The following is a 13,853-nucleotide window of genomic DNA, read 5'->3' on the forward strand; positions in this document are numbered from 1 at the left end:
CACGTACACACACACGGCTGACCTCACACCTCTCTCGCTGCTATGTGTGAGACACTGCTCCAAGATGTCATTGCTTTTGTCACCTAATGATGGCAGGCATCAAAATAGGTGCACGTATCCAGCTACTGCCCTCTTCTTCAACTGCATCATCAGATACAGTCTTCCCTTAAAATTATTTTTTTACCTGAACAGAATCTCCAAAAGCAATATAACAGCATTTTAATAGCAAATATGCAGTAAACTGTGTGTTTTTTTGTAATGGCTACATCTGCACATCGTTTATAAATGTGTACTGGCAGATAATCAGTTTATTAACATTCAAACATCATATCTTTATATTTGAAAATCAAATACGATAGACAGTTTATTTCAGCGTTGGCATCTAAGCCCACAGGCACATGTTAAGCCTCAATCTTGTTTACACTTGCTCCATGTGTTAGTCCTGTTTCCATGGCAATATATATTTAATACAACACACCGTTATTTTGATTGCACAGAGATGTGAGCAGAATACACATTAGCAAATTATCCTAGAATTTAGAGCAGCTTTGTGGTTATCTGTCAGGTTTTTTCTGTCTCTGCTACATGTGAATGTAGTGCACTCTTTTTCCCAGCAGAGAGAGCTCCAGCTAGGTACCACTGCTGCCATGTTTTGCTCTCTGTATCCACATACTGTACAGCCAGTTTCAGGGCTTGGTGTGTGAGTGGCCATGAGTATATTATTTTGTTTTCTGTTGACTCATGCGCAGCATTTCTGTCATTCTGTTGCAAATTTGAGAAGAATTAGGAATTTGCTTTTTCTTTTGTTGAAAAATATAATCTTACAGGGCATTCTTTGAAAGATTGGATTATTGTGTTGTACAGAAATTCCTTCAATTAGATCCTTCGACAGCATTAGAGAAAAAACATGATTGTTGCAGGGCCAATGGAGAATCCTGACAGGGCTCTATCAGGTTACATTTCTTGTCTTGGCTGCTTGTATTTGTTAACATTTCACTTATTCTCACACTTAGACTGTTCTCTCTCTTTCACATAAGATCTCACTTTCTCAGGATGCTTTTTCATCCCACTGTTTCTTTGCTAATGGTGACATAACAATTTAAACAACCTGATTGGAAACGACAAAATCAAATACAATTCATCTCTAAAGTCTACAAAATTTTGTGAAGATAAGTCACTATATAGTCTGTCTTTGACATGAAGACTGTAATAATTTTATATACTGTTATGGCAATTTAGTAAATTTCATGGTATTTTAAAAGAACAGTTTTGTGTGATATGACATTAACAACTTTTTCTGACATTTCAGAGGTTTATTTACTTAACTCTACAGACATGCATTTGATTCAGATTTTATTTTCTGTGACATTTCAAAAGTTTTTCTAAAATACACTTCAGAGCTATCTCTCTCTCTCTCTCTCTCTCTGACTCTCTCTCTCCATCTCTATGTGACGTGCCGTCATGGTCTGACATATATTCTCATGGGAGCCTTCACAAGTTAACACACTGGAAGAAACAGCACTTTAGGAAAGTCACACACACATACACACAAACACACACACACATAAAGCAATGTTTGAGGAAACCGCATGTGATTTGAAGGGAGTGGCACTCAACTGAAGCAGACAGCTCTGTGCTGCCAATGTGACTGATCTTTTCACCTGAATGATTTGCCCTTTGCTCAGGAGCACGCTTGATATGATGCCTTCAGTGTCTTTTTTGCATTAGAGGCAATTTTCTTAAGACCGTCTGAGTCTTTCAGGAGGGTAAGCTGTCAGAAAACACCATGCTGATAATTATCAGCTTTCACTGTATCATATCCGGAGCTAGAATTAATTCCCTTATTTTCTCTCTCTACTCTTCTGTCTCCACAGTACACTAGAAACAACCTTTGACACCACGGTAACCACTGAGGTCAATGGGCGGAGTCTACCAGCCCTCACCACACGCTCCTCCCCCATGGCCTGGCGTCTGGGCCAATCACAAACCCCGCGTCTTCAGGCAGGCGACGCCCCCTCAATGCCCAGCAGCTATGCTGCGCCCAGGGCGAGCACGACGAGCGCTGGCACTACCACAGGGCGCTACAGCGGGCACTCGGACCCCTCCAGGTTTGTGTTCAGCGCCCCCCTGAGGCGAGCGGCAGCAGCAGCAGGGGCAAGGGGGGCGGAGCAGGGGGAGAAGGGAGGAGGAGGGCTGGAAGGAGGGAAGCAGATGGAGGTGGCAGGGTACATGAGTGATGGGGACATCCTAGGAAAGAACGGCCGGATGGATGAGATCACCAGCGGGTAGGATGAGTGCAAAGCATGTTAGCTTCCTTTGATGCACTGACTAATTATGAGTTCCTGCTTTAAAGGCCTAATCAATAATTTGACCACATTATTTACAGGTATATTTGCATACAATAGAGTCAAAAAGTCTGAGAACACTAGTCAAGACACTTCTATTTTTTATTTGTTTAGAATATAATACTTTTTTTTTACTATAAATGATAATATCAGCTTAACAGTTTGAGTGAAAAGTTGAATCTTGAAATGTCCTTAAATCTCGGAATATCTTAGTATGTTGCTTTAATGACAGTGTGCACTCAAGCTGGCATGGACTCAACAAGTTTGTGTAAAACCTGATGGCTCATGTTATAGTAGCAGATTTTGCACAAACTCGTGGAGTACATGCCATCAGCACAGCAAAATGGGGATTTACCATATACTGAGATATTCTGAAATTCAACTTTTCACTCTAATTGTTTGGCAATTGTGACTATTGGTCTTAGATTTTTTTGACCCCACTGTGAATAACTGATAAGTTTGACTTCAAGATGAGAAATCAGCATTTTGCGTCTACTTGTCAATCATACCTGAAAATAGTTTTTCCTTGGCTTAAAGGTTTCCCATAATGTTTTCTAGTAAACACAGCAAAATTATGTTCACATTTAATGTTACTCACCAAAATGTATTATTGCATCTAACAATTTTTTTAAGCGCATGTCCTTTCTGATAAAAAACATTTCCAAAGCCATTTTTGTAAATATTCTAAATTTTGCATTGTTTGCATGAATGTTTGCTTGCTAGCAGTCTTCTTATGTGTTGCCGCATTACTACATTTCTTGGTGTATTACTGCCCCCAACTGTTAATCAGAGGAATATCATGAAAGAAACAGTATCATCATAGCAAGTTTTAAATCTTATTTTCCAATGTAGGTCATAAGATAAAATAAATGTCAATCAACAAGCGAGGGTAATTGCAGGTACCAAACCTATGTTTAGAATTTTGGTTGTGGGGCCTTTATACTGATGACTGGAGATTTATGTCTGTGTTTTTTGTGAAATGCAAAATATTAAGACCATATTCTTAGACCACTGGACAAAATGGACCTCCTGATTCCCTTTAGTAAATCATTTTTGGTCCTACCTAAAACTTGTTTAAGACATGTTAGCATTTGCTTTAGCCAGGTAAAGCTTTGGTTTGGCAAAGGATTTGGTTTGATTGAGGTTAGGGTAAGTATTTGTTCATAGATCATCTACCACCTGAAGTCACTTCCAGTTATCACCCACGCATGACATATTACTAGATAAAAATGCGTTTTCTGCCTTTTTATGCATTGAACACATTACTTACACATTTGAAAACCCACTCAGGTACATACGATTTTGTAAGACTAGTAAGAGTTACTTTCTGAGGCAGAAGACATCAGCTATAAGAAAAATTGGCCTTATACATCATTTATACTACTTGATGTAAACTGCTGCTTGAAAGGCCATCTAAGTGACAAATTTCCATTCAATCTGGCAATGCATTATGGCTTTAGTCCAAAAAACTGTGAAATTCACGGTTAGCTGTGTATTCATACAGTCACCAAGGCCTTCCCCATCTTTCTGTGTGCATTAATACAAATCGCCTGCTGATGCCCACCAAGGCTATCATAGTTTTGTCATGCCTTGAAAGGGAAGGTTCAGCTGGTACATGTGCGTTAACCTTGTGGGCACCTCAACACACTGACAGATTACCTGAATGAAAAAAGAGTAGTCAGTTTCTCCCACAAAACATCACGACAACGTGTGTGCGGGCTTCTGACCTTCATTCACTTAATAGTACTAAATGCCTTGAGCAAGAGGGAGGTGTGTTGGAAAAGGAATCCACACACACACCCACATGAACACACACTCCCATGTGGCATCGATGCATTTAAGATTTCATGAAAAAGAGTTTTGGGGGGTGGGGCGGCTGTGAGAGGCAGTTGAGCGAGGAGTGATGGAGTAAAGCATCTGTAGGATTAAAGACGTGTCAGGACAGAAAATGTAACAACACGTCGGGAGGGATAGGTGATTAGCTGAATTATTAGCTCAATTAGCTCAACACTAATGATCTCCATGTCCTATCAGCCGTGTCTGATAGCTTTCTGGCTGTAGCCTCAAATCTTACCATTTATTCCCTGCCTCATACACAGAAATACCTGCATGCACCTTTTTTGCGAGTTCACAAAATTGTATATACAGTCTAAACATTGCTCATTAATCAGTATTATCTCTAATGGTTTAGTTTAATTAATCTATTGTTAAAAGATAATGCATAATTCAGACTTTTTTTTATACCAACTGAGAAACTACTTCCTCTAATTGACTCTCCTCTCACAGATACCTTACAGACGGCGGCCTTCATCTGTATGCACGGAACACAGGCCGAGCGACAGACCAGGCCTCTTCTCGAGAAGTATCCCAGAGAGGGAGCAAAGAGGTGCAGGGCGACATAGACAGGTAAGAATGGAGTCTGTCAGTCACACGCGCTGCTTGTTTTGCTGATGTGTGTTTGATATAGGCGTGGACTGCACCCAGGTCCAGCTGAGATTCATGCAAGAGACACTGTTTACATGAAAGTACATTGTTATATCCAAATTTGCATACAGTGTGAAAGTTTTGAATTCTGCACCTGCAGTGAGTTCGACAGTACACATTTAAATGGCTTTGCTTGTTGACATTCACTCTCAGCTGTGGCCAGGTGGATGTTTGCAAGGGCAAATCCACCAGACTATGCTGTGACTGCTTTCCAGTCAGTGATGCATGTGCGCGAGAAAAGTGGTTCGCTGTGATGAAAGTGGCAGAAAGGTTGTGTCAACTTTCTCAAGCAGAAACTGCAGGCACTTCCTCTTAGAGCCAATGGAGTTGAGTCAAAGTTACTGGGCAGTAAAGCATTAATCCTGTGACCTAGCTAACAAATTAGCATGTGAAGATGGAGAAGTAATATTAGCAATTAAGCTAAAGACATTTGTACATTTGGTTCTTAATTGAAAGAAGAGAGAAGAGAAGAACGGTATTGAAGGCTTTTCTCGATGGAAAATGTTATTTGCTCTTTGGTAAGAGTTTGATTTACCAAATGGTTCCACTAGCGGTATCTCTCTCCTACTGTTGATCTGATTGGTTGAAGTTAGCCTTTGATAGACAGTGATAGACAAATTGTTTATCCAATCACCTGTCAAGTATCTTTTGGAAGTGCCTGCCCTTTTTCAAACAGTTTCCAAGGATGACTTGCCAGATGGTTCTGTGCAACAAAACATGGGGTTCAACATGTGAACCCTTTGTCTGACACACAGCATTAAGGATTGTGCAGATATCTATTAATCTCTCAGAGTTGTTTTTGTTTCAATTCAAGATACAAGGTCACAAGGTTACAAAGGCAAGTTATGAGAGAGAGGAAATGATTGCGTATTGACAAGGTGATATGGACGAAGAGCTTTCAGCCTGTGACAGTATCTGGTTTTCACCAAATATGTCAAATGTTTTCATAATAACAAAAAAGACAAAAAGCCTCATATAAAAAGTAGAAATTAAGGTCTTGTCCTTCAGAGGTGACTGGCAGGGCATACCCCTACTGCAGGGACATCCGAGATTCAATGAGGTGAAAAGGAGGAGGCATTCTATCGATTGAACGCTGTCAAGCTAAGATTGTGATGACAGGTCCTCAGAGGGGCTGCTGGGAAAATCGACTGATGCAGTGACATTTCACAGTGTCGCAACTTCCAACTTCTGCCAACGCTTTAATGAGTGGCAGTGTTTAGAGGAGTGGGAGGCTTGGAGAGCAATCAGATATGGCTCTCAAGAATTAGTTGGCTTTTGTTGTAGGGCTTTAGATTAGTCAAGTGCTGTTAAAGACACACTAAGCCAAGCTGACAGCCCTCAACAAATTATTGTAACTCAAAAATATTAATATAAAGCCACATTTAGGTGTGAGATATTCTTTTTTTATATGGAGGGACTTGAGTTTAAGGATTCTACTGAGGAAAAACAAATGTGTTTAATGTGCGTGGTAACATGAGGCAAATTTAAGCAGGGTGAAGTACGACTTGCAGACATGCTGATGATATCTGTGTCTGTTTTTGCTACTCGTCTATATAATCCGATTGTTTGACAGCCCAGACGATCCTGTTGTGTCTGGGTTACGTGCTTGGTCTCACAAGCATGTTCGTCACAACAAGTCAGTCAAGCCCATCAGCCAGGGGCGAGTCTGATCATATCTGTGATCGGCCGAGCGTCAAAACACGCTAGACCTGACCGGAGGTTCAGAATAGGCGATTAACCTGACCTGCCTGTCAGCATCAGACAGATCTGCCAGTCAGACGTTGACACTCAGGCAAAGGGATGGATAGGATAAGAATAACTATGAACCCTGTGAACTGTCTCTTCCATTTGCCAAGTCTTAGCTTCACCCTGCATGGGTTTTATCTCTGCATTTGAATATTTTGCCTAAAGTGTCTCACACCTTGCCTTGACATAAATCCCAAAAAAATCAGCTTTTCTCAGCTGAAGTCTGTGTTAGCACTCTGGGCCTCCGGGGTGATGAGCAAATATTGATGCCTGCTTCCCCTTAAGATGCCTGCAGGCAAGAATCTCCCGATTGGATCAGATTCTGAACCTTCAAACCTTGTTTTCCTTCCTTCCTTCCTACATTTCCCCTTACAAAACTACATGAATGTACACACACACACACACGCACGCAAGAACACACGATTTTAATGCATCCCCCTGCCTCCCTCTGACATGTGTGATTGTCAGAAGCCGAGCTGTCACTTCCCGCTGACACACGACAAAGCTCAGGGGGGAAATTCATTTCCGAAGCGATTGCTCACCGGGCTTCACACCTCTGCCTGGCTTTAGGTCGCTCCGTAGGACAGGATCTGCCTTCCATGATTGGTTCCTTCTTTATCCCAAAGCATTCGTCTTCTTTTCCCCGTAACCCCCCTGGCTTTAAGTGAAATGAGTAGCGGATAAAGCCCAAGTTCAAACAATCAGCTTGCTGACTTTGAAGAACTTTTTATCTTCTCAAATGCAAATGCTGGCATTCTAGGAACAACAAACACCAGCAAAGCATTTGTCTTTAGATTGCCCTGGTGTCTTTAATATTGAGCTATCTTTATGATCACTGTAAACTAACCAAAATAGGAGGTGGACTGCTTCTGTAACTGGCAGGTTGCATCAGTCATTTTTTTTTTTTTTTTTTTGCACATCTGCTCAATTGATGCTTTATTCTGTCCCCCTTGTCCAAAGAAAAATGAAGCAAGAACACAAGGAATATGGCAGTAAGTAGCTGACTAAAGAGGAAAAGCCATCTTGAACAGGCTGGTAAAGTGTATCTTCAATTGATGATGTTCAGGAGTTATTTTCTGATAGAACCTGTAGTCAATATTTTTCAGAACTCAATATCAAATGCCTCATTTAAATGGAATTTTCCCTCAACATCTTTCACCAGTCTACAGAGAAGGAATAAGAAATTGTCAGACTCTGAGAATTAATGATCAAATATAAACTCTGACTACAGCTTAGATCTAACTACTGTAATAGTCCAACTTTAGAATAAGAAAGACAATCTATTAAACCAATCAGCTCTGTTCACTTTATCGCAAAATGTTTGTCTTCTGGAAGACTGTAACAATTCAAAAAACAACTTGCAGTAGCAGACCTGTGGCAGAGCTGGGATGTGGTTGTGGTTTCTTGCTCAAACAACATCACTGTTGTATGTGTCTAATGCATTACAGACAACATGTTGTAAATTATAAGCCATGTTTTCCTCTTTTTTCTTCATTTGATGCAACTGGTCAGCAGGTGTCGCATACTGTATGTCTTTTACTTAGGCCTTTCGCATTCCATGAGGAATATAGGCCATCAGTGTAAGCCCTCCATCCTCTCTGGTCTCGGGCCTTTTAATCCAGTTGCTACCATGACATCCCCTCATCTTTGATCTCTTGTTCTTTGTTTTATTACAATATGGCCGAATATAAAACATATACAAAATAGCCTAGAAATCTAGAAGAAACACAGATAAAGCTTGATAAAAACAAACTTCTAAGAAACATCTAAGCAGAACGTCCTCAGACGATCATCGTTTAGCGACTGTTAATGTTGACTGAAAAGTTTTCTGCAGTCATACAAAAGTGAAGCTGCTTTTGTTTGCGTTCCAGAAGGTTGTCTCTGTGGATATACAGTAGAAGGTAAGGCTTTGTGTTACACATAATTAGTGTGTAATTAACGCCTTGGCTGCAGGAAGTGTGCATAAACAGAAATATCTACAATGGCCATTACTGTTTATATAACAGCCTTTACACTAAACTTTTCCAAAAGTTTTACAGGAAGTCTATTTTTTTGTTTGCTTCTGGCAACTGGACAAGGGGTGATAGCGGGATCTAAAGCAGAGTTTGGGAAGAATTATTATAATTTTTTATCAGTAACAGAAATAATTACTCAGCATTAAAGATCTCCTTCTTCTCTTTTCATCTGTCTCTTGGATTTTCTCTCAATTATGAACAATAATTGGGAAATTACACACATGCAGCCACACACACTTTTTAATGCACCATGACAATCAAGCATAAACACACACAAAAGAACACATCCCTCCTGTCCCCTGTTGTCCCGCCACACTGGCAGTCGTAGACACAGTTCCTGGAAGGCAGAAAGCGGGAGTTGGTCTGTGTACATAAACTAAGTTCCCATGAGGCTCGTTATATTTCACGCTTTGCTCCGTCCATAACAGCTCCCCCGGCTGCCACCCATGGCAGCTTCACCTGAGGAAATTCATCTAAATGACTCATCAGATTGAGACACACGGCCAGCAGGTGACTAGGACCATCTGGGGCTAGAACAGTGTGGGCTTAGGTGTGCTGCGAGAAACCTTACATGATATATGCACTTGATGTGCCTATAGGTGGTATAAGATACTGCTAATCTCCATTAATTGATCAGTTCAGCTATGTGGGTGTCCTGTTCAGCTGTAGAGGAAGTGACGCATTATTTTTCTGGAGGTGGTTTGCTTGAAAGGCAGAGGAAAAAAATCAGAAGTCCAGGTTGATGTGTCTTTGAGCCTTTTCAGACCTGGCATTAACATCCATCCTGAGTGATCCAGTCACAAGTGGACAGCTCTAAGTCCATAAGTTCACACCTGGCATTAGACTGCGTCTTGCCAAGTCAAGTGATCGCTTGTGATTGGATCTCACTTCCCCACATTTTCCGAATATATACAGTTACTGTTCATAAAGTTAGTTAAAATGGCCAAATCAGTGTTTAAACAGTTGGTATGATGTACCTTAGACAAGGAAGCAGACAAGCCAGTACAGCAATGTCATGACAAACTAACATATTTTAGCCCAAAATAGCCAAATTTACATGGAGGCATGAATGATTAAGAATTTGAGGGAGCCAGTTTTTTCTCACTCAACAGTTCTCAAAATTGCAAGATTTTTCTCAAGGGAGTCTGGGGATATTGTGGTTACTAGTTTGGATCGGTTGAAACAGAAAGTGAGTTCAAAAACATCTGCTGCTGACATTGGCAGGTTAAGAGCACGAACATTACAGGTAGCCACATGTGGATTAAACAGTGTAATCAATTCTGCCTGTTGTTGTGCCTTTTTGTTGTTTTGTGGAGGATGTCAGTTGAGTAGGTGTCCTTCATTGTGGCCCAGAATACATGTGCATACTCAAGGCTAAAAGAACATGTTCACGTGCATCCCGGACCACCTCCAAATGTGGTCTGAGCGATCGGATCTCAAATGCATCCTCAGTGCGTTTGGGGGCCTTTAAACCTGTCCATTTGTGATGGGATCACTCAGGAGGGATGTTAATACCAGGTCTGAACAGGGCCTTGGTCATCACTATGGGTGTGAAGATACTGAAGTACAGTACAGAGAGTCAGAGAGACTTTTGGCAGTGTTCCTGAAACTGACCATCTGCCCCAGAGCAGCTGAACAACAAAAGCTCAGCTTCCTCTTCTGATCAGTCAGTTTTAAAACAATGGTGAATTCAGCCGCGGCTAAAAGCCCTTCTCTAAAAATACCCTCCTGTCATGCAACATAGATGAGCGCATGCTCGTGGCTTTACTGTCAAGAACAGACGCCCGAGGAGAGTGTTTTGACACCGACAGGCTTCCCGTTCTCAGCAGAGACATGAATAAGTAACAGGGCCTCGCTTTTAGCTTCCCGGTGTCTCGTGTGTGTGGCTCTCTCTCTCGTTCTCTCTTGTCTGAGGGCTGGACGATGGCAGCTGGCTCGGCGTTTTTTTGTTATGTGAAGCTTTTGGGGATTGGAGACAAGTCTGTGTGTGTGAATGTGTGTTATGGTGTTCTTGCTTGACAAAAAGAGAGCTTGTTTGTGTGCATGTCCTGGACTACATTTTAAGTGTGTGAGTGTGTGCGCAGATTTCTGCATATGTGCATGTGTGTTGCTGAGCAGCAGGATCCCGGCTGTCACTCCGCAGCACACTGACAGTCGTGGTGAAGCTGAACGGCTCATCAGTGCTGCCGTAAGCAGCGAGGAGATTTGGAGGAGAAGGTTTTTGCCATCAATGACAGTCGTTATATAAGTTCCTGTGTAGTTCATCTTTGCCAGGGGCGCCACTTAGGAAGAAAATATCCTCTCTCACGTTGCACCTGAAAATACAGCTCCTCAACGCTTCTGCTTTCTAGCTTTGAGAAGTTTTCTGGCGCCCGTCAGTCTCTCTTCTGTCTCTCACACGTTTGTCTTTTTCCACCTTAATGAAGAGCACACAGGCACACTGACTAAACTTAGAAACTGTGATGGTAATTGGGAGAAGTTTCATCGCCGATTTGAGTACCCAGCTGTTTCTGGCTCTTGTGTGTGAGTGTTCATGCAAATGTGGGCGTCCTCACTTGTGCAGGTGCTTGCATACAGATAGATTTCCTCTCAAAAAATTGCAATCCGCACAAACACACACACTAATTAGCCATCTTTTCATTCAGAGAAGCTCGTGGGAAAGTTTGCATGTTTTTGGAAGCTAAGTTTTCCTCTCATTTCTTATTCTCTGGCACTGATTCAACTGTGTCTTCCATACTGGATGCTGCTCTCTGTATTTATCATTAATCTGAATATTTCCTCCAGGGGAAGCTTGATATTCCCGTTAATTACTGTACTCACTGAATTAATAAGTGAAGTCAAGTAGTTACAGAATGGGCAGTGATGAAATAAAAAGACATCCTGCCCTACTTTGTTTTTGTGAATGTGAGTTTTGCGTCCAACAAAGCCTGTCCCACTGCTGAAGATGTTTACACTCAAATGACCGAAGGTAGATTTTCTCCAAGCCTCAAATATACACAGATGCTGTTTGCCAGGCTAAGTAGTGTATGAGTTTAGCAATTCTGCATCTATTTGGGTCTAAATTGTCTAAACTGTTTTGTGTTTGTTTGTGTGCGCGCTGAAATAGCTCCCTGATTATTCCTCTAGATGCCTTATCTTTTTAACAAATTGACTGAGATATAACTTTCATATTGTATATCACAACATGTAGAAAAAATGTGTCTTCTCAATATCTGTTCATTTGCATCACGCTTGGTGAACGAGGGCTGACTTTATATTTGCGGAGTGCTGTCAGTATATTCTGCTAACCCTCTCTGAGCCTGACTCTCAGCATGATCTTTAGGCCATATGCCTCTCTGACTGTGAACCACAGCTCTGTCTGTCAGGGGCAGGTTAGTCATCTGCTAAGCCTGGGAGGTGAAAGACAGTGCTCCTGAGAGCCCTCTTTTAGATATTATTAAAAAGCTGCAATCAAAGGGGATCTATGTAAGAATGTATTAATAACTTTCTTATTGGCCATATGTCAGTGGATTGTAATGTGACATGAAAAAATGAGAGCTTCCCATCTCTCTTGGTTGCCTTTACAAGCCTGTCAACACCTCTAGGAGCCTCTTCATTCAATTTCTACAGTGTAAATCATCAGATATGAACTTCAATAATTATAGTTTGTGTATTTCATTCATTGTAAACACAACACAGCACTTCAGCCATATGGTATGCTACACTTATTTACAGCTACAGTTATTTTCTGTCATGTAGTGAGATTAAATTAGCCTGCTTCTGTTCAAAGGTGAAAAAACAGCCTACCAACACATTTTAAGCTCCCTAATCAACAAACAATATATTATATGTTCATTTGTCAGGTTTAGATGTGCTAGTAGATGGATTTTGTTACCTACACACATAGCCAGGCTAACTGTATCCCCCTCGTTTCCAGCCTTAGTATTGGTCTTTCATCTAACTCTCAGCAAGAAAGTAAATGTGTGTGTTTCCCAAACTGTCAAATGAGTTAAGTTGGAATTCTTTGTCAGTTTTCACCATGCTAACATATAAATATCCATATGTATATTAGAACAGTGATGTGTTGAAACGTAGTAGACGAGACACTTCTTTGTGAGGAACCACCGACAGCCAATGTTGAATAATAATTCACAAGATATTAAAATATAAAAGAGATTCAGCTTGACGTTCATGGTGCCGCAAGGTTCAACTTCAGGAGCAGACACGCACATACAGATGGCATCAGACACACAAAGAAGATGTCCCAGGTCCCATAGGTGATCTGTCCACCTGGACTCTTCAGGTTGGACCCTGAGGGTGACAAGGCTGAAGGGCTGATGCTGGGTGAGGTCAGGCCAGCCTCTCTTTGCCTGTCTTCATAACAAGTCCCATATGGTCTGGTTCTAGATCAGCTCACATGGGTCAGTTCAGCCTCAATACCTGCCATATGTTTTGTTGTATGGGAGTAAAGGGACTCTATGAAAGCACTCTATCGAAAACAAAGCCCTCTCCAGCGTCATAAATATTCTCTCTGACCCTGAGTTGGTATAACTCATTTCAGCATTAGAGCCAAAGCATAAAAATGTATTGTTATTTAGCTGAGTTTCTCATATTCCAATAAACATTGATGAATTACACCAGGTGATGCTGCGGTGCGACATGTGTGACATCATAATTTTGACTGTCAATCATTATAACTAAACTAATTGCAGAATGATTTTGATAGGGTAAGGCTAAAATAAAATGTATTGACAAAAACTTTCATAACTGTTCCTTTCCATTGGTTACGTTCTCTTTCTCCATGTTTCTTGTGTCAATCTACAAAATCTTTAAACAACGATTTCTATACCCTCTGTTGATGCAAATTGTCCCAGCTGTGTGACTGTATGTGATTTATGGGAAACATTGACACCACAATGATGACTCACGTTAAAGAGACACAAAGGTGACATCAGAGGGTAATAAGACGTTTATATCCCTCCCTAGTGCATAATTCATGTGCTGAAGAGGTCACACATAAAGAATGTTCAACACCACATTTATTTGCATTGTCAAGGCAATACAGCGCTTATGCTTATTTTTTAAGATTTAAGGGAAACAGAGAGGGCATGGTGTTAAAGGCTGCTATGAGATTTAAAGACATTTCTACCTGGAATTATTTATCTTGAGTATAAGAATGGAATTATAAGATGTCCATAAATGGGTCAATATGTTGTGCCACAGAGCTACATTATAAGTAATGTGATGTAGAGATAATGGGATGTAATGTTAGACGAGAACAAGA

The 13,853-nt window shown here is 41.0% G+C and overlaps 1 protein-coding gene across 1 annotated transcript in view; it reads left to right on the plus strand.

The window, feature by feature from the left end:
- Positions 1-13,853, plus strand: part of nav3 (neuron navigator 3) — a 209,165-nt gene that overhangs the window by 142,583 nt on the left and 52,729 nt on the right. The window contains exons 11-12 of the mRNA XM_073480877.1: positions 1,875-2,285; positions 4,632-4,751. Coding sequence (XP_073336978.1) covers positions 1,875-2,285; positions 4,632-4,751 — 531 coding nt within the window. The remainder of the gene's footprint in view (positions 1-1,874; positions 2,286-4,631; positions 4,752-13,853) is intronic.

The sequence above is a fragment of the Pagrus major genome, chromosome 14, assembly GCF_040436345.1.
Source record: "Pagrus major chromosome 14, Pma_NU_1.0".
In the NCBI taxonomy this organism is placed as follows: Eukaryota; Metazoa; Chordata; class Actinopteri; order Spariformes; family Sparidae; genus Pagrus; species Pagrus major.